Source organism: Curcuma longa, unplaced genomic scaffold (assembly GCF_044706935.1).
Source record: "Curcuma longa cultivar G26 ecotype Majalengka, Jawa Barat unplaced genomic scaffold, ITB_CL_G26_1.1 utg3290_np1212_1714210_RagTag, whole genome shotgun sequence".
Classification (NCBI taxonomy): Eukaryota; Viridiplantae; Streptophyta; class Magnoliopsida; order Zingiberales; family Zingiberaceae; genus Curcuma; species Curcuma longa.
In genome coordinates, this window is record NW_027435602.1 from 23141 (window position 1) to 44987 (window position 21847).

Genomic DNA, 21847 nt, shown 5'->3' on the forward strand with positions numbered 1-21847 from the left:
AGTATCATATGCTGCAAGTCTGCAAGATCATACCTAGCATTTAATTAATTTTGGGACTGAGATAGTACTTTGGATCTCTGAAAAACCTTACAATCCTATCTGCTTTATCAACTGAAAGATCTGTCGTCTCCAGAATAAAGCTCTTGGATGCTTTTGATATTGCTTCAATAGAGCCAAGAGATTGCACAAGCTACAATCAAAAAGAAGCATAAACGCTAATATTTTTATAGATGAAAGTTCTTAATTAATACAAGTTCATGCATTAGCATTTGTTGAATTGCTTAAGTATATTTCTTTAACAAGGCAGATTACTATTCAAAAGTGCATGAAATAGTCATTGAAATTTTATTGATGAAAGTTATCAGATTAGTGCATTATCTAAACTCTAAAGTTGCATGCTCATGCAAATTTCTTCAATTAAAGGAAAAGAAGATTACGGCATTTGCGTCATGATCATCTATGCCTGGTATTGAGGTGACTACTCTCAAGAATAGATCAATTCCTTGAACTGCTTGCTTACGCTTCATCCAAACGACAAAGTGAGGAATCCAAGTATTAAGATATGACAAAATATCAATCAGCGTCCAAACAGACTAACCTCATCTTTCATCGTGTCGATAGCATCTTGTCTTTTACATACTAACATGAAATTTTTTTTGAAGATTATGAAGAGTGTAGAACCTAACCATAACACAATCTCAAGAATAAAGGTTAATGTTTTACCTCCGCGAGCATGTGCTATCTTCACAATCTTCTCAAACCCCATCTCTCGATCACAGACAGGCACAAAAGTTGGATTACCAAGCTCTATGTTGTACCTTTATACGAACATGCAAATCCTTCATGTTAACTCAAATAAGTAATAAAGAGATTGTAAGAGAGTTCAAGTACCTGAAGTATGAATGATTGAAAGAATCATTTTGTTCTCTTGTTGGAACTGAAACAACAACATACAGAAACCTAAATTGCCTCTTCAGCTCTTCAACTCTGAGAGAGAGAAATCACAAGAACTCATCAGACAAGAACTCCTATCTCATTTCCTACAGTACATAGGGAAAAGAGAAACTTAATATACCTGGTAAAGACAGTTGAAGCCCTGGTAGGATCCCAATTTGTTTCAAAAATGAATGCTACAGACAGTCCTCCATTGTTGAAGATAAGGTCCTAGAATCAATCAGTTGATTTACCAAATCAGTGTAACTAAGAGGAGGAAGAAACAATGGGAGACTTACAGGAGATATTGGTAGGAAATTTAGACGGTAGGAATTTGCACTTAGAAATGAAGAGATAAAATTGATGAAAGATGGATGCTGTTCATCTCTCCATGAAGGATTCATCATGCAGACTCCACCACCTGCACATTGATAGTATCTTAAATCTAGATGGTAGGATATGTTGAATGCAAACTTAATCTATCTAGTGTAATTTATATGAGTCACCAATTAGATATGTTATATTACTGGTAACAAGGCCTAAAAGGACCTTAGGAAGTGATAATTTACCTAGCAACAAGGCAATACCTATATAGATCAGAATCATATGAAAATGCAGGGGAAAAAAATTGCAATATAAGAAACCAAGATAATTAAAAGGAAAACTTGAAAATGTTTCAAAATATGTCAGTGATAAGAAAATTACATAAAAAAGTGAATATAAATGTCACTCAATTTGAGGATTTAGCAAGGTTAGACTATGGTTAGAGGCTAAATAGAACCTAAGCCTTTGTTTACCCCTAGGAAGGGAGAGCTCCGGTTTCTATCCATGACCATGAGAACCCCAAATAGAAGAAACCAAGTACCCACGATCACTGATTTCTTTGTTTAGTTAGGGATTAATCACTCAACGGTGACGATCGGTGTAATAGAACGGAGAGCGGCAGTGAAGTCCTCGCCGGTGGAGCCGATCGGGTACTTCACAATCTTCTGCATTATATTTGCTCAATCTGCGACTCGATTATGCTTCGCCTCCCTAGTTTAACTTTACAAACAAAATCCTGTGATCAAATTGGATTTACATATAGAGATAGTGGCGTTCGGCGACGACGGCCGTCGACGATGCATTCTTCGAGGGCTACAGGACGAAGAAACGTTAATTTTTCTCTCCTATCCCCTTCCTAGGAAGAATCTTTTTCCCTTCCGATCTCCTCTCCTCTCTTCCCTTCCTACCTCCCACTCTTCGTAGGTTAAACACAGGCCGAATGTGAGCATTACCTGCTTGCACAAACATCTGACTTCTCACAAACATCACAAAACACTCGAGATTCAAACACGACAAATGTATTTGTGTAGATTCATTCTTCATATCCGGCTAGTTCGATCTTTAAGGAGCGGCAAAAAGGCGAAATATAACCTGTTTCAGTTTGAAGCACCTAAACTAGTAGACGATGAGAAAAATAACCGGATGTTTAGAGCAGACGATGAGAAACATTTTCCGATCAGGAAACGAAGGATTACCAATGAAGGAAATAACCGAAGCATCTCTACGGCTATCGCCGGAGCTCCCTCGAGAGCCCGCCATGAAGACGATGAGTCGTCCTTTCGTCTTCCCTCTCTCTCTCTCTCTCTCTCTACTGAGCATCAGCTTAAATCGCGTTTTTAATTGGGCCGCATTCTAAACTTGTGCAATTTGAGCCCATCAGCCCATGGTCTTTGTGTAATTTTCTTAAAAGGCACCCCCAAAGTTGGAAATTTAACAAATCGCATTAAATTTGCAGGGACTCGACAGATTTGACGAATGAAATCCAGTCCTCTGTCTCTCCGTATTAAAATCCATGGCTTCTGCTTGCCTTGCCAAGTTCCTCGCTTGCTGTTTCTGCTTGTTTGTCTTGGTTCATGCCATGGATGATGGAGGAGCAGCAGCAGCGGCAGCTGGAATGCAGAGTGGTGAGCTCTTGGCCTTGTTTGAGGTGGTGGGTGCCCTGCTGCAAGACCCCAGCAGTTGGGCTCAGCTCCACCCCTGCCCTTGCACTGACACGCCATGGCCTGGAGTTCAGTGTGAGATGGTGCTCGAGCCCCCACTGCAACAGCAGGATCCACATCTCCTCTCCCCCTGCCTTCCTCGAGCTGCCTTATCTCAAGAGCCTCTCCTTGTTCAGCTGCTTCCTCGCCAAGGGCACGGTGCCCTTCCCTCCTTCCCTCTTCATCAATGCCTCAGCCTTGGAGCAGCTGGTGATCGAGTCCAACCCTGGCCTCTCCGGGACCATCCCTCCCGCCCTGGGTGCACTCCACAAACTCAGAGTCCTCAGCCTCTGACAGAATGGCCTCCATGGAGCCATCCCAAAGGAGCTCGGGTCCCTGGCAAGATTACAGCAACTTGATCTCAGCTACAACAATCTCAGCGGCTCCATCCTTGTGGAGCTCGGAGGAATTTCGAGCTTGACCATTTCGACCTGAGTTGGAATGGGCTGCAAGGGGAGATCCCTCCATCAATTGGCGACCTCTGGCAGCTCCACCTGGTCTACAAAAAGATCTCAGGGAGAATCCCGGCAGTGGTAGGTAAGTTGGAGAGGCTGGTCTTGTTGGATCTGAGTCACGACTCCCTTGGCAAAAAGTCATCTCACCATCCCTCCTGTTCTGAAGGCAATCAAGAGCTTGGTGATGCTTGGCCTCTCAGACTGTGGGCTTTCAGGCCATGTACCAACATTCCTCGGCGCTCTCAGCAACCTCACAAGCCTGTCCCTGGACAGGAACAGGCTCAATGGCACAATTCCTTCGACATTAGAGGCGATTCCTAATCTTGATCTAACTCAACCTCAGTCTGCAGAACCTGCTCAGCGGGGTGCTCTCTTTCTCTGAGGAGTTTGTAAATTTGTGGCACTTTCACCTGAAACTTTTAGGCCAACTCAAACAATTTTTGAGGTGACAAATCTCCGTAGTTGCTCTAGATTTCAATATCTTTCACTTGCATCCATATTTTCAAGAGTTTAAAAAATATTTTAAACTTTGTTCGCGTAGGTAAAAAATAGAGAACGCACCCCCCACCCTCTTTCAATTTGCTCTTTTCATCAATCGGATAGTACTGAATAAAGTACCCTAAGCTATTTTACACAATCAAGTGACGACCAATACAAGTACTTTATAACAACTGTGCTTACCCCGAATGGACCAAATATAAAGTCCACAGCAATAAAGTGCGATCTAATTTCCAGCAATGATGGAAGCAGCATAAAAAAACATGCTCCTTGCCTTGTCACCACCTGCACAAGAGAGTAAAAAACAGGAATTGGTTGGTCAGGCAGCGCCATCCAGCTGCGGCTCTCGTGTTTCGTTGCATCAAATACATGCTACCTTTTCCGCATCTTGTCTCTCCGAACCTTTATTATTCTGCGGCTGGACTTGTCACCACCGCCGCCACCACTCCCCAAAGCAAAGCTTCCTCCTTGAGGGAGCTCCATACTGCCAGATGGTTGAAATTGTGGTGGAACCGATGGAAGTGAGGGATTCTGCAGACTAGCAAACTGAAAGAAGGGTGACGCAGGTTGAGGTGCCGGAGCGCCGAACGCTGGTGCAGTTGCTGTTCCTGGTTGGCCAAACTGTTGAAGCATACTACCTGCTGACTGGTTATTGTCCCCATTCATGTTTTCCTCAATACTCATCTCATTGTCTCCATGTGTACTAACACCTACTGCTGAATTCTGCAAGCTAAATGTAGGATGTCTGGAAGAAACTGATGTAGTATTCGCAGCAGAACTAAAAGAAGATGCCAGATTCGATGTTGAATTAAATATAAATGGCGTGGCAAATGCAAATCCAGAACTTTCAGAAGATGTACTTGGAGCAAAAAGACTAGAAGCAGGCAATGTTGGTGGTTGAGAATTCAAACCAAAGACATTAGAGCTAGTTGCCGATGGAAAGGTAGTAGCAGCAGCAGCAGTAGTAGTATTGAGATTGGACAAACCAGAACCCATGTGGAAAGATGAAGTCGAGATTAATAGTTTGGAATTTGTATGTGTTGTTGCAAAAAGTGAGCTGCCTAAACCTGATGAGGAAGAAATGTTCGTTCCGATAGTTGAAGAGGGGTAGGTCGACTGGGACTGATTTGCCCAACTGCTAGAAATAAGTGAAGTTCCACTTAGAACTTGATTTCGAGGAATTCCACCAAATTCTGTATCAGTAACACCAGGGAAGGTCTTTACACTCTTGTCGAGTACTGATGAGCCAGTGTCTTTGGGTTTGGAGCTAAAACTGAAAAGGTTGTTACTTGCACCTGATAATGTTGTCAGTGCAACAGCAGGTTGGGTTCCACCAGCATGCAGAAACAGACTTGATGCAGGAGAAGCAGCAGTGATTGCAAAGCTTGAGATACTGGGTGCTGCAGAAACAGAGCAACCGCTAGCTCTTTGGCCAGAAGTTAACTGGGCCTGACACACTAAAACAGCAGAGCTTCCATTTTGAGCTTGTGTTGGGAGAGTTTCAGCAACCCCAGGGGCAGTGGCACTAGAAGTGGTTTTGCAACCATTGTATAGATCTGATGAGGCTATATTATCAACTTTTGTTGAACTGAAACTAAACTTATTGTTACCTGCACCTAAGAAAGTTGGCGAAAAAGTAGAGTGGCTCCCAGAGTGGCTCCCACTGGCACTTGGAAACGGATTTGATGCAGTAGCAGAACTGTTTCCAAAGCTTGGGACTGTAGGTGTTGCCGTATCAAAGCTACTGTTAGCTCCGTTTCCAGAAGTTGATTTGAACGGACTCACTGAAGCAGAATTTTGTGAGGTTGTACTTTCAGCTTGAGTTGCACGAATTCCACCAAATCCAGTAACACTAGGCAAGCTGTTAACGCTGTTGTCTGGATACAAAAAGTCTAACTTATTTGACTTCGATGAAATAAACTTAAGATTGTTGCTTGCATCTGATAATGTTTTTGCAGCGAAAGCAGATTGGTTTCTGCTGCTATCTGGAGGCAGACTTGATGCAGCAGTAGAACCAACTGCAGAATTTGAAAGACTAGTTGATGCCAACACACAGTCAGAACTTGGAAACTGAGCCACTGCAGCTAGTACAGAAGAATTACTTCCAAACTTGAAAATTGTAGTGTTATCATGATTGGAACTATTCGATCCCAATGGTGATTCATTGATTGGCTTTGCTTCAAAATTTGTACCAATAATTTCATCTAGTGGTTGAGATGCCAAAGTAGAAGAAACCATAGAAGATGTAAGCCCAAAAGAGGGTGTAGGAATGGTGGAAAATACAGCTTCTGCATATGAAGTTGAATGATTGCTTAACCTGGCAACAAAGGAAGTAATGCTAAATAATCATTTCATAAAGGTTCATCAATGTTATAGCCTTAAACCTCAGTACCAGGATAATCCAATAAAATTGAAGATAAAAAAAATGTCATATAACAACTTAATAAGTCTTAATAGCATAAACATTAATCAGGATGTACTTAAGCCACCTTCGATCAAAATGATATTAGAAAAGTATATTAATATCTGAACCAAGCATGATTGAGAAAAATTCACAGGCATGTCACCATACTATGGATTTCATGGGTTGTAATGATCTGGATTAAATATGATCTAACTTAAGCCTGAGTATAACCTAGGGTCACTGCAATGGCAGTTTGATCAGGTTAAATTGAAACTAAATTGATTAAATTAGGATATAAATTAGCTTGAAATAGTCCAATTAGAGAGGGTTCAAATTAGATCCTTAATGGCCTGTGCAGTATGGGTTTGCTAGGGTTCAAGTTGGGCTAAGCTCGTTCGATTTTAATAAAATCTTTTCTTGAGAGGGAGTGGTCAGCAGCATAGTAGTAGTCTGTATCAACTGCAACAACCTGGTCTGTGTCAAAGACTATAATATCACATGACCAGCACAGCACACAATTAATCTTCCATTCTGAGGTTCATCAGGTGATGAAACTGATGAATTAAATGATTGGCAACAAATTCATTGTGGATGTTCCACCACATAATCTATGAGTTTATATCCACTGCTAGGACATCCTATTTTGATGGTTGTTTGTTTGGTGGTGTCAACATAGTCATTTAGAACACTAATAGTCTAGCTAGTGTCAATGGTGTGAGGAGTGGATTAGTCACAGTGGATGGTTGTTACTGATAAGACAAGGTATGGCTGAATATTGTGACACTCTAGTTTAGGTGCACGCTGAGTTATGGATAAAATGGAGTTTATAGGCTTAAATGAATAATCTACAACCAACATGGAGTCAGCAATGCCAAACAAGTTAATGTGTCAATTCTCTGACTCTCATATGAATGGATTATGACATGTGAAATGTACCATTTTGGAATTAATCGATATTGATCCAGATGAATTGGTCTAATTTCAAAATCAACATATCCTCAACATATATCCACAAAATCTCAGACAACCAGCTTAACCTACTAGGACACCCGATGCAAATGATCTGAAATACCTTGGTTCCAACAGACCCTGCTAGAAATCATTTGAAATTGAACAAATATTAGACAAATTAGTTGATTTCTGCAAAATCAAAATATTTCTTCGCACTTTACCCCAATTCAAAATATGATCTCTATTAACATTGTTAGAGAATCAAAGGCATCGAATATCAGAGATGAAGTTGGACGATGCAGAGTACCCATGACATGCATGATGTGACATATAGAATACAAGTAAATGATGCAGTACGGAATCATGATACACGGGTGTGAGGATTGGAGAGGCACAAATTCAATATAAATTTTTTAATATACTGTTTAACAGTGAAGAGGTTTAAAGAGGAAAATATTGGAGACATAAAATTAAATTCAGTATTGGTTAGCAAACTATTGTGAACTAGATAAAATAAGTATCTCTTAAAGAGAAATTACTAATGTAATATCTATGTAAAGAGGAGCAACCTATACTAAGAATTTATTCCATTAGGCCTTAGTGCCCTGCTATTTGCATACTTCACTTTGTTTCAAAAACAAAAAGGGGAACAAAGGCATTTTTTTAATAGAAAATGTATTTGTTGTTCAAAGAATAACAATTATGATAAACCATTGGCTGTATTACAAAACCAAAACCATAAATAGTTCCGTACCTTTTGTCATTTTCTAGGATAGAAGCATGAGAATCCTTTTTTATGGGTAAAGAAAATAAAGCTCTATTAACTCCCATGGAGCCTGAGGTAAATAGAGGAGTCGTACTATGTTCTTTTTGCATCACCGGCTTCTGAACTAATGGTCCTGGCATAGTAGGTGTTGGCGGCGGTTGAGAAGTAAAGGAAGCAGACATGGAAGGAAAAGTAAAACCCTTGTTGTAGTTGGCAAGGGAATCAATGGAAGGCTTCAGATCAGATGTTGAGGGACAGTTTGCAAGCACTGTTGGAGTAGATCCCTCTCTTCCTATTAATGATAATGGGACACCTTTATACTGAGAAAGCTTCAACTCATCTCCATTCTTGTGTTGAGATGAAGGATCCAAAACTTTATGCTGAAAAAACAAGATGACGAAAAAAAACTTCAGAAGTCTTGGAAGGAAGCAACATTAATTAGATAGAAATACATAAAATTTTCAGCCATGACAGAAGAAGAACTTCCATACCTCTGATTTTTCTGTCTGAAAAAGTAGCTTCTGATTCCCAGAAACTGCATCGCAATTTGAGATTCCAGCATCCACAGCATTATTACCATGCATGGTAGCAGCTGCAGCTACTAAATTCATATTATTGTCTGCACATAAAGACTTGACTCCTGAAGTAAAAGTTGATGTGTCCTTGTGAAGCACTTGATCCCCTTCTTGATTATGAGATAAGGAATTGATGATACCTGCAATTAGGCAAACAAAAGTAGGCTTTATATGCTTTTGAATCGTATGAGAAGATTTTTGAGAGCCTAATGTTTTGGAAATGAATGAATACCATTTGCAATTGTTACAACAAGGGGATTATCCTCTAGCTTAGGTGATTTTCCCTTTGCTGAAGGTGCTAACTTATTTAGTTGTTGCAAAATTTGGTTTTGCATCTTAGTTGATTGAACTAAAGCAGGGTCAACAACGCTGCTGGATATTCTGTTAAAACCAGTTTCCTCATGTGCATCCAAACAATGCCTTTGATTTGGTGATGAATCATCTTGAAAATCCTTCTTGAATACAGTTGAGGCACAAGGCTCAACATTTCTAGGAAGAACTGACTGGATTATTCTTCTTGATGAATTCAGACCAAGCTTTTGACGAACCCTTCGTATGGGACAAGTAGATCGAAAATCATTGTACAATGTTGAACTTCTTCGTTTCAACACCTACAAAGAATGAGACAGTTTGAAACTTTAAGTGATCACACATTCTATCAAAAAATTTAAATAACAAATACTCTGCTCATGCAATCCACAGAGAAAAAAACCTGAAAATAAAATTGACACAGAGAGATCACCAGATGTAAGGCACAAAATACATGTCCTTTAGTGTACAGTAAATGGTGTTGCTACTATCATAATATGCTGAAAATGTAGATAGTAAAGTTTTAACATGTAGAAGCTCAAGCTTGATTAATTAAAAAAGTTGCTATGCCATTAAGCTCAAGAGATTGACTGTACAAAAGTCAATTTTAAAACTAATATCCACTTGAAGCAATCTTGAAGTACATTAGCACTACAGTCTAGTGATGGAAAGGGGCGTAGAAGGCTTGGGAATTGACAAAATTTCAAACCAAGCCAAATCTTTTGGGAGTCGAGAAAAAACACAAACCTGAACATATTTTTTTTGGGAGAAAAGACCCACCTAATCATGTCCGAATTTCAAGGTTTTGGGTTCCCTCCAAATTAGTGGAGTTTTGAATAACAATCTCCATGGATATTTATTTTTATTGTGCTCCAGAATCTCACCAGGTCAACTGCCTCCAGTTGGATTTTTTTCCCAAAAACTTCCATCTCTCTTAGATTTTTATTTTGATTAAAGTCAAATATTTAAGCCGAAAGCCTGGTCTTGATCCACTCTCCAAAATTTCCAGAAACATAACTTGCAAAACTAAATCTAAATAGAATCTAAATTTTTTAGGTCGATTGAATTTGGACCAAATTAGCATAATATAGTAGCATGCACAGGTTACTTGAATATAACTACTAAGAAAGTAAGGGCCTAGAGCTAAATTTTGACGTACACATACAGTCAAAGAATCACTATTTATTAAACATTAACAACTACAACATTAAATATATGTCCAATATCTCCTAAATTCACTATAATAACTAAAGGGCTCATCGTAAAAAAAATTCAAGTCATAGAAATGTGCAAATTCTTCTTTTTCATTTATATTTCACCATTAGTTGTCTTCTTAAACAAATAAGTTACAATTGATCACCTAAGCATAAAATCAAATTGATTTTCAAAATTTTTTGTTGCTTTCTATTCTCCTCTAGAAGGGGAGCTTTGACACAACGGTAAAGTTGTTATCGTATAACCTAAAGATCATGTCCAAAACAACCTCTTGCAAAGCAAGGTAAGATTGCGTACAATAGACACTTCCCCGGGACCCCGTATTAATGGGAGTTTCATGTACCAAACTGCCCTTTTCCTATTCTCCTCTAAATCATCCTTTCCCCAAATTGCTTGGTGTGACTCATTAATTTAATCACTTCATCATGAAGAAAAATTGGCATCACTTCTATTCTTATAAAGAACAGTTGAATGTCAACCAGATCTACACCCTAGTCATTTATCTTTAAAGTTTCTTTAAAATCATTTGATCTAATATCAAAATAATAAACAAATAGTTCATAGAGTGCTTATCAAATAGTTTGCAAAAAATGTTCCCATTTTTTCTTGATTGTTTCATCACCTATGACCTAATCTTTTAGACATCTAATATTACCTAAATCTCTAGAGTTTCTTTTTCTAGTTTTAACAATCTTGTGAATATCTTTTTTGCAATTCTTAGCATAAATTCCATGGATTATTATAGTCTATTTTTTACACAAAACTATTTTATATATAAGCTATGTGTGGGTTGTTTAAATTTTTTGAATAATTCCTGCCTGAGTTATAGTACTTAGCGAAGTGCTTTAGGATTCCAACCTACCAAATTTGTAACATAGAATCATTTGACAACTTGAAAGTTCTTAGATATTTATCATGGAAACACATACCATCATCATCATTCAACAACAAATAGACTTTCCCCACAATTTGGGGACAGCTAGATGGATCTTACCATGCCATTGAACAGGAGGTAATGCTATATTCTATGACTTCTCCTTACAACAATACACACTATCACAAGAAGACAAAAAAATAAGTGACAAATTAAGACCAATACATTACCTGTCCCTGCCCCACTGCTTGTTTGGTGCCTGATGTCTCAAGAGACAAGGATCCAACATAGCCATCTTTGGAAGATCCCTCACCCTTAAATGACAGTAACATCAAATTAGCAGAGAACAATAGTCCCCAGATATATTCAGGAGAAATGGAAGCTTTCATATGTAAAATTTATATTAAGTCTGTATATCCTGACAGATCGTGTAACACATCACATGACAGTAATTTCACAAACCTTAACATAAGGAGACCTTGGCATTTTATGCATTGCAGATCTTTGAGCAGCAATTGGAGTAAAATAGCTATTGTCAGGAATCTCAGCTGATATATGAGAGAGAATGAGAGGTTTTGGGCTGCTAACGTCAAAATTTTTGGCAGAAGTTATATTACTTTGCCCATGTTTATTCTCGTGAAGCAGATGCTTCTGCCAATTTAAATGTAAAGGGGAAGCATTTGAAACCTTGGAGTTCATATATTCTTTTGCAAGTTCCACTGGTGAAACAGTAAGATCATCAGGAACCTAAAAAATGTCAAGCAACATTAGGAAGAGAAAGAATAATATAAAGATGATTGCAGGTTGATATATTGGATAAGGTTAGGTTATTCCTGGCATTATTTATTTCCACAGGAGTATATATTAAATCAAAGGATACATAAAAGTTATCACTAAAATGAGATGTAATGAAATACAATATTTTCCCAAAGAGGAAGATGACCAAAGAACTTACAGGATCCTTGTGTGGACGTGAGTAATCTGTTGTTGCTGGCAAAGGAACAACTACATTTTTTGCATCATTTGCTTCAGATCTTTCAGTATCTGAATTAATAATTCTTGACTGCAGAATACCCATCAAATGCTCATATTGGGCTCTGTTAAAAAAGTAAAAGGATTGGTATTAGGAATAAAAGATCAAAAATAACACTTGAGAAGCTAAACAAAAGCTTCAGATGCTAAGTCCAGTATGGTTCTTCCATAATTACATCAAAAGTTAATACGGAAACATGACAAAGGCAAGTAAATTTACAAAAAAAAAAAAATAGTACAGGTAGCCGATCCAGTAGATGGTGTAGAAATCAACATGAGATGCATACATAGGTGGCTTGTGAAAAAACATTTCCACACTAAGTATGGAGGTTGAGGCTAAAATGCAACCATACAAGAATGGACACGAAACTTCCAAATGGTAATCAAGATTACTCAGAACTCATGTTCTAATCTAAGGATGATATGAGATGGCAACTACAAGAATCTTCCTCTCTACATCCATAACAATTTTTTTGTGGGAAGGCCAAAAATGTGTTGATACAGAATGAAGGAATCCAAGAAGCTAAAGTTTACAACTAGATGAAGTAATTTGAGGTGTTTCAAATGACAATGAATTTCAAAGATGAGCAAGAGCAGTGTAAGGTACTAGCCGTGTGAAACTTTTCTGGTCAATAAGTTGCTCAAACTCCAAAACTGCATTGTCCTCGGGACTATTTACTGCAACATTTTTGTTGTTGGTTTTATTTTCTGGTAGTTCAGCTGAGATATCCTGCATGACAAAGGAATATCCATAAATAAGGACCTTGATATGTGTTACTGAATTATCTCATAACAAACATCAGGGTGGTTCATCAAATGTAGAGCCATTTCTTTTCAAGTATCCGTCAAAAATCAACACATGGAGATTAGGTAGTCACTATTGATGGGTCCAAATCACAGAAACAATCTGTTTTGAAGAAATAAAGCATCATAGACCAACCCTATCAAATCGTCCCACGACACCTAGTAGGACTTAGGACTCCATGAGGTTACAGTTCAGTTTATCAGTATTTATTTGTGTACACATTTATTAAACATCTTGTTTATTGAAGCATTTCTGACTATGTATTCTGTGCATCCCAACATTTAAAATTAGTCTCACGTTTAACTTATAGGCTTATAGCACCAATACTACACATTTATATCTTCCCAACAATGCCAACAACGACTGAGGGGAAGAATTTTAGATAATTTGCTGGCAAAGGATTCCGATACAAGATAATATTACTAAATTGTGCTCCGTGCCATATGTTCAAAGAATCCTATGACTCAATGTGATTGGCTGACTCATTTTGACCAGGATCAAGTGCTACTAGTTGCAAATTTAATCTTCATTTGTTTTAAGGAGAAAACTTTTTTGGGAAAATCAATTATTTTTTGAGGTTTGAATGTATGTAATAAAAAATATTTGAAATGCATTTGGGAAACTAAGGGGAATTTTCCCACTTCTCTAGGTTCAGTCAGTTAGATGGTTGGTCATGACGGACAGGCCAAGCGCCTCTTGCTACCCGCCCAGCCAAAGCAGCTAGCCAACTCCCAATCTAATCAAATCGCCCTGCCTGACAGGACATTTTCCCAATCTGAAAACTATAAACATTTCTTTAATGGTTGCAGCATAAGAATCTTGTGAACTTGAAAATAATTCAATTAAAAGCTAGATTTTTCTGCTACTTACAACAGAAATTGTTTCAGTAACCTCTTGTGTGGACTGAGACAAAGAGGTTTCACCTGCAAATACAATCCACGGGTAATATGTGACCATTAGTTTAAACAAAAATTTAGTGGAAACAATTACATGTAGGAAAGACTCAGATTTTTCAAGTTTGAATAATGAAAATGGCTAATCAAGGAGACAATCTTATTAACAAAACTCATAAAGCTTTTGTGCAAGTGAGATATTCATGAACTACCATAGTAGCAGGGGGAAACCATTTTCTAAATGCACCATCCAAGATATAAAGTCCCCAACACAAAAAAAAAACCCAAAGGAAATACCACTATCGATTCACAGAATCAAAACACTTAAAATTGTGTTAAAGGCAATTAGCACCCCTTCTAATATCTGATTTAGGTATCAACTATTAAATCCAATAAAAAGAAGGTTTATGACAGTTCTATCCAAATTTTTAGAACATAGGACTGTCTAGAATTGCACATGAACAGCAAAAAATTAAGTTTTGGTTTGATCTGGCTTAGCTTCAATAATCTGTTACCAATCATGGGTGTGATTCAATTATAAATTCCATATTTTGATTCATCTAAGTTACAGTAAGCTCATGTAAGGCTCAAGGCTGGCTTGTTCGCAATTAGAGCTTGCTCAACTTGATTATGTTAGAAATCAGAAACTTAAATTACAATCAAATGGACCTTTCACCAAAGCTCAGGTAAGGCTTATGTTAGAACATGGAAGTTTCACCGAGCTCAGGTAAAGCTTGTGCTAGTACTTAGACATGAGGCTTATGTTAGAACTTAGACGCTTGAATTATTATTGCAATCTTACAATCCACAACTTCAACAATCTATCAGTTGGTTGGCAATGGGAAAGCTAATTATTGAATTGGACCCCTCTGCATATCATAAAGACATTAGGTACAGTGTACCGCAAGAACAAGATTGCAAAAATAATCCAACAACTTAAATAACAAAACTAGAGCATAAATGTCAACAATTCCAACTTATCACAAAGCACAGAGCAACAAGAGATCCTAGAGGTTCATTAAGTTAGTGGGATTCAGTCAGGCTGGTGGGGTGGCTGGAACAATTCTCTAATTCCTTATTTGCTTGGGAGGAAGAAGCTAAGGGAGAAAGACCGGATAAAATAGATAATTTGAATAAAACAAAAGCCGGGTGACAAATTGTTTATTCATAAAGAGAAAAGAGTGGGGAAGAAATTATTTTTAAAATTCACAAAAGGCTTACTAGGATGTTTTATTTTCCTTATCTTTTTATCTCTTCCCTACTTTCTCCAAGTAAACAGATCCCAATTGCAGCAGCAAAGAAGGGTTTCTGTAGCCCATACAAATATACTTCTCAAACTGATCTGTTTATGTTAGGTGTTAGGTCCTATAATGCTTGTTTTTCATTCAATATAGTTGATGTCATTCACCCTCCCCTCCCCTCCCCCCCCCCTCCCCTCCTCCTCCACCAAAATAATAATAATAAAGGTGTAAGTTGCATACTTTATGTAGTAGCCTAGCCAGATATAACCGCATGTGCAAAAATAACAACAAAGCAAGGTTTAAAATGTTATCTACACCAAGAAGAATGGCACATCTTTTTCCCCCTTTCCTACTCATCTCCCCTTTCGCCTATTCATCAGCCCAAGAAATAACTCGTCAAGGCTATGACCTCATATTGCATGAACAGATTAGCTCCCTTGATGACAGGAAAGAGTAATCTGATTCTATTTACCTAGTCAATCAATTAATAGGCACGTGATAATAGTTGTCAGATGGTTCCTAGTAGGCAGCTCTTTTAAAAAGTAGCACAAGCAGCCTAGGCAATCTAAGAGAGTTTATGGGAAAAAAAATTTATAAGTTGTTAGTTCATCTGATATTATAAAGTAACTCTAGTTATCTCCATTAGCCCACCTGATATCCCTTGTTTGCTCAAGCCTCCAACTACACAAGATTTTCACTTACCCTTTTCACCCAATATGAGCAACATATAATGATTTTCAACTATTTATGTCTATTACCACTCTTTCTTGTCTCTTCCTTCTCATTCATTATAAACTTCATCATCAATTAATTTCAGTTAACCTAGATTTATTTCTAGATTTTGTTGCAATGTGAAATATGAAATGTTTTATTGTTGTTGCATGTTTAGTCCTTACTATTAATTATGATTCATCTATTTGCAATTGCAAACTTTTTTTGTTTGATTAAGGATACAATTTATATATCTTAGTCATTCTTAATTTAATTTATTTCTCTCCCTTATTTTAATATTATTTTAATGCCGACCACCACCTAGGAGCTAGCTTGTCTGGAATCATTTTTTTAATACCTTGCTTAATATAGGCTTTAGAGTTAATACAAAATCAGAACTAGTCCAAAGCAATCACCAATAATTATTACCATGACAAAAAAGGCTCAGTTTTGAAGAAAAACATACAAGGGTGTCCACATATATAATCAATCCGTTGCTTGGACAAACCGTGCATCATTGAACAAATGATTTAGATTACTACATGAATTGAATAACAAATCAACTTCATGAATAAATTATCAGAAAAATATGCTAGAGAAGATTGATGGCAATCGAGGAAAACACTAACGCAAAGCAATCAATTGAACCCATGGGATTAAAAAAATAAGAAAATAAGGCATGCGACTGCAAAAAAGCAACAACGCAGAGTTGATCGTCCAAAGACTGGCGATTAATATACGTCTTTAATACATAAAGGAAAAAAGAAGAAGAATAAGAAAGAATAAGAAGGAAAAATGGGGGGAAAGGAGAAAAAGATTCGTATTAAGTGCTTAATTTACCAACGAATAGATGTTAGCCAACCAATTGTTTCATTTATAAACTATTGAACCCCCAACCATAATCTCACGAATCGATCAGAAAATGCCATGAACAAGTCGAAAATATACACAGAGGGAAACCAAAACCCTAGGACGATGTCCAAAAAAAAAAAACAATTCCAGACACAAGTCAAACAAGGAAAGAACTGCCCTGGTAAAAATCCAAGAAAAAAGATTCGGGTCTCCGACCTAGAACTGGAAATTCCTGGATCGGGGACGCAGGAGGCCGCTTGCGGAACACCGACGATAACAGCCTGGACGCGCTGTTGGTGATAAACCACGATGCCGGAACGACAAACTTCCCAAGCCAGCTTCTTTCCTCCGTCTCCTGCGGTGGGTCCCTGACGCCGCGGCCGGAGGCAGGGGGCCGGTCATACGGCGTTATCGCGCCCCTCCGGAGCGGCTTCCGCCTCATCTTCCCCCCGGTCCCGCCCTCGTACCCTGGCGCCTCCATAAGGAAAAGCGCAAGTTCGGATCAAGAACGGCGACGGCGAAAGAGCTGCTGCGTCTTGACTCGCAGAGAAAAAAAAAACGATGAAATGAGCCTCCGACCGCGCCGGAGGATCAACGCGAAAAGAGTAATAAAAAGACGGAGATCAAGTCCGCCGTTTTAATGCACGTGCGCTAATGTACAAAGTGTCTTTTTTTAATAATAATAATAACAATAATAAAATAGAACATTATTAATAATAGTAAAAATAAAATAGAACATAAATAAATTTTTAAAATCAATTCATACCTATTTCAAATCTATACAAGAATTACCTACTGCACTTGCACTTGGAGAGTTTAAACATCTCTAATATGAGCATTAGAAAATTTATGTGATTTCAAAATTAATCAGATTATAAGAATTAAATATTTAAATTTTAAAAAATAAATATCTAAATTTCAAATAAAAAAGAACTACCCGCTGCCAACATTAAAATGATATAGTTAGTAGTGAAAAAATACGTAAAAACAAATGCATTACCTCTGATAAGTCACAGACTGTTACAGCTTACATTCACCAATATCAACCTCAAGAAAAGAAAGCCACCCCATCAATGCAACACCACATCACAAAAGCTTGGAAGATAATTACAAAACACATCATAAAACTAAGTGTATTGAACAGGGGATTACATGATTGATATCCCCACAAAAAATGCACTTAGAACACCACGTGTAATCTCAATCATATGATACACTTTGAACAAAACAAATGGAATAGAATATTTCTGTTCACCCTCGCGTTCCTGTGACAAGTCTCCAGTTACTGATTCGGGGTGAATTCTCCAAAAGCAAAAACAAGCCAAGGTTGGCATTTGACGAACCGAACGTGTACCTGATGAAACAGATTTTTAGTACTAGCAAAACTATGATCAGAATTTAGGCAACACGAAAAGTTTGTGTGTACCTGGTTCGAGATGGCTTCTTTCTCCAGAGAAGAAATGTCATTATCCACTGACAACGAAGGCAGACTAATTAACTTCAGGATACAGTTAAAAAACAAAATTTATACAAAAGGTAAATAATAGCATTAAAACTCGTGTATTTGAATGCACAAGAGTGACTTATCGGAGCAAGGAAGAACAGTTTATAATAGACAGCAAAAGGGGAAAGATCAATTAAAAGTTTTACTATTGCTCATCCACTGAAAGCATGGTTGTACTGCTAGAGCCTCATGCAAATGTATTACACCTGTAAACTCAAATACATATCGCATACATAAGTTGTAGCCATCAAGCTTCTCCAAACTATTCGAGATCAGCTACATGAATCTTCTCTCTAGTGAGCTCTATCCAAAGCAATTTCACTAGGAATATTCCAACTAATTTAACCGTCTTCTACTAGATTAAATAAAATTTTGTTTGGTGTCTCTACCCCATCCACCTTCCACTCTAATAGATTCAACTCATCTAACTCTGGAATTTAGAAACTTGAACAAAACCGATAGGCCCAATGCAGGAATGCAGGACTATTCCCTTTTTACCTCTGAGACTAATATAGGGAAACTCAATTTCTTTTTTGACCACTTTTTGATAACCATCCTTTGTTCCCTTGGTTTAGACAGCAAGATTTGGCTAAAGCAAGACAAACAAATTAATGAATAAGGTCACTAGCATAATCTGTTGATAACATACTGAAGCTCAACAAAAAATCTATGACTTGCGTGCATAGACCTACATATCCAATTTACATATGCGCCAAGGCAACCGCCTAAAGAAATAAGTCAACACCATCTTTGATTAGTGGTGTATGGATAAGAAAATTGCTGCCTCTTTCACACAAGTGGTTTAAGGCCACCAACATTATGAAAATATGCAGAACTCAGATCTCACCATTTGATGCTACAAAAATACCAGCATAGTGTGGAGGGAAATGATAAACAGATGTGTCAGAAGGCAACACAATAAACTAACATATAAATCTTCCCCTTTAATTGGCCGTAAGTTATAGACTTTTCTTTCTATGACACAGACGATCAGAGGTATGGAAATCATCGTCCATGGAATAGATTACTTTCTCTTGCATAATATAATTGATTAGGTTTGTTTGTTCACTTATTTCTTTAATGCCGAACGATAGTGTGATTGATGAAAACTTACAATTTAGGCCTAACAAAAGAATAAAACTGTAAGAACTAACCCACCAGTATATACAAGATGAATAGGTAATGTGCTGTAAGTTCCAAAGCAATCATCATGTTTATCTGATCGATGAATAAAAAGGGATACCTTAAGCACAGCAAAAACTGAGAAACTTGTGGATGAAGAACTTTTCTTAACAATCTTCTTCTCAGGAGAGAGATCCTTATGCAGCTGGTGTGCTAACTCTCTGAGCAACACCAGCTGTGCCTTCTCTGTTCGCATTGAAATAATGGCCTGCCTCATTGACTCCCTGTCTGCCTCAAGTGCCTGCACTCTCATGTACAGATTTCTAATATCTGGTGTCCCACCTTCCATCTCTCCATCCGTCTCCCCTCTCTTGCACTTCTTCCTTTGTGTGTCAACGCAATCCTCGGCAGTATTTTCTGTTGCAGTCTCATGCACTGCATCGAGTGTGCACACCCTGTCACTAAAATCGTCTGCACCACCGTCATCGAGAGATGGTCTGTCCATTGAAGCAGGAAACTCCTCCCCCTTCAGGGGCTGTTGCAGTTTCACACTGGGAATCGAATCATAACTACTGAACGAAGATGATCTGAAATGGCCAGAAGGCCCGGGTCCCGGGCCCTCCTCGACCACGACTTTCTCTTGCAGCTCAGTGGCGATCGGCGAGGTCTCTAGCTCACGAATCTGGTGCTCCAAACTCTCAAGGTCCTCTTCGGCATGCGAGGTCTCCCGAAAAGCAAACTTCTTGAGATTAGCAGACTCGTCATAATAATCCCCTTTGCCGTGGACGTCATTGGGCAGGTTGCACGTCAACGGAGGGTATTCACCTGTGGACATCTCCTCCTCGTATTGGGATGCACCAACGTCGTCGTTCGCGTCGCCACCGCAGGGTGCTGTGGCGTCGACGTCGTCAGGATCGATGCCGTGGCCGACGAGAAGATCTCGGTAAGCCTGGAGCCGCAAGGTGAGGTCTTCGAAGTCTTCTTCGCGCTTAAATACAAGTTCCTCTAGGTCAAGTAGCTCCTTCTCGTCGTGCTCCATCTTCTCCTCGGCGAACCGCTTGAACTGTCTGGCGTCCATCTGCGCCTCCGCCTTCTCCCGCTGGAGTCGGAGGATCATCGACATGGCCTCGCTGGCGGCCGAGGCGGCGGCGTTACGCTCCTCGTCCAGCTCCGCGCACAGTTCCTGAATCGTCTCCTGCTGGTTCGCCACGACCTCGCGCAGCGCCTCCAGCTCGTTCTCGACCTCCACGCGGGCAGCGATCTCCCCGCCGCCGCCATCGGCGGAGTCGGATTCGAAGCGGCGCTTCAGGGAGCGTCGGAAGGAAGGGGAGTCGGAGCGGCAGCAGAAGGGGCAGGCACATGGGCAGAGGCGGCTGCCGGCGGAGGGGCCGGGAAGGGATAGGGGCTCAAGATCCATGCGAGGCGGACGGATCTGGGGATCATTCGAGGATTTTGGATTGGTAAGGATCGACGGCAGTTTCCACGGTTTGGATTTGGAAGGAGAAGGGAAGGGAAGGAGGAAAGGAAAGTGCGGCGGAGAAGGGTTGGGGCGGCGTGGACCGCGAAACGTGCCGCTGTCGGAGTCACGGAAGATGATCTCAGCGAAGCATCCGACAGCGGAATTTCATTGTCTGCGCTAATAAATATACATTAAATATATATTCTACTAAAGTGTAAGTTAAAAGAGCTTTCCATTCTAAGTTTTCTTACCAAAATTATTATTTGAGTAATTTTAAATAATATTAAAGGTGGTTTTAACTTAATGTGGAGTAACTTTATTTAAAACTCTGTGTTTTATTTTATTTTTTTAAATTAAGGTTGCTTTTGACGATAGTAAAAATGAGGCTCTTTGTACATAGAATTTTGTTGTGTTTTGAGGTTGTTTATGTATTCCTTAGTAGTAAAGTCGACAAGTACAAAGGATAAGATGAAACTAATGGAATGGTTAGTTTGAACGGCAACAGCTATTACATATAAAAGATAAAGAGATAATAATCTGTAATAAGAATATTATAATCATTTTTTTAATGATTCCATCAAGAAGAATGCTGAAAAAATGTTGATAATAATAGATAAACGTTGATGCGTATATTGAAAATTCTCGATGAGCTGTATGCTAAGAAAATAGAACCAAAAAAATATGCATATTTTTTAGGGGCAAAAAGAGTAACCTGATTTTTTTAGTAGAGCTCTTTCTTTAAACAAATAAATAAAACTCATTTTAACAAAAAAAAACACAATAAAAATCTAGTTTTATTAGTTGTATTGACGGTAGAGTAGCAATCCGATCACACTATTTTTTATTATACTAGCACATTCTATTATTGCAGCAAAAGATTACACCTTCACACGGTTAACTCCACACCGAGGTAAATCAATAAATTGAAATAGACCCTCCATGTGAGGAGGGTATGGTCGCACAATTTTACCGAGATTCAACCCTTGTTTATTGCAACAATTTTACCATATGGTGACCGACTCAATTATGCTCTGAAACTTAGCATGATCTATTATGATATAACTTCATGTTATGCTGAGTTTGTCATGATGTGAGAACCAAAATAAATAGGGGACTTAGCTCATGGGATAAATTGAACAAACTTAAACTTAAAAAGTATTAAGATTTATCTATATTTTCTAATTTATTTTGATGATTGATGTAAAATTTCTATGAAATGAAATA

The 21847-nt window shown here is 38.6% G+C and overlaps 3 protein-coding genes and 1 pseudogene across 3 annotated transcripts; 1 reads left to right on the plus strand and 3 right to left on the minus strand.

Annotated features, from left to right (window-relative positions):
- Positions 1–40: 40 nt before the first annotated feature.
- On the minus strand, positions 41–2577 carry LOC141820324 (protein PARTING DANCERS homolog). Its single transcript, XM_074707608.1, has 8 exons — positions 2454–2577; positions 1233–1354; positions 1076–1164; positions 892–987; positions 724–818; positions 599–639; positions 438–521; positions 41–190 (listed from the first exon to the last, which is right to left on the minus strand). Exons 1-8 carry the CDS (start codon positions 2575–2577, stop codon positions 41–43), a joined length of 801 nt encoding a protein of 266 aa, XP_074563709.1.
- A 193-nt stretch (positions 2578–2770) lies between these two features.
- LOC141820300 (uncharacterized) lies at positions 2771–3861 on the plus strand (annotated as a pseudogene).
- Positions 3862–3982: 121 nt separating this feature from the next.
- LOC141820470 (uncharacterized) lies at positions 3983–17066 on the minus strand. Its single transcript, XM_074707796.1, has 10 exons — positions 16755–17066; positions 13712–13764; positions 12648–12766; positions 11960–12101; positions 11467–11751; positions 11235–11318; positions 8839–9217; positions 8523–8746; positions 8020–8411; positions 3983–6227 (listed from the first exon to the last, which is right to left on the minus strand). The coding sequence occupies exons 1-10, from the start codon at positions 17017–17019 to the stop codon at positions 4283–4285; spliced, it is 3888 nt and encodes a 1295-aa protein (XP_074563897.1). The 5' UTR covers positions 17020–17066; the 3' UTR covers positions 3983–4282.
- A 456-nt stretch (positions 17067–17522) lies between these two features.
- Positions 17523–20761, minus strand: LOC141820400 (myosin-binding protein 7-like). Its single transcript, XM_074707709.1, has 3 exons — positions 19286–20761; positions 17965–18011; positions 17523–17892 (listed from the first exon to the last, which is right to left on the minus strand). The coding sequence occupies exons 1-3, from the start codon at positions 20579–20581 to the stop codon at positions 17790–17792; spliced, it is 1446 nt and encodes a 481-aa protein (XP_074563810.1). The 5' UTR covers positions 20582–20761; the 3' UTR covers positions 17523–17789.
- Positions 20762–21847: the final 1086 nt, after the last annotated feature.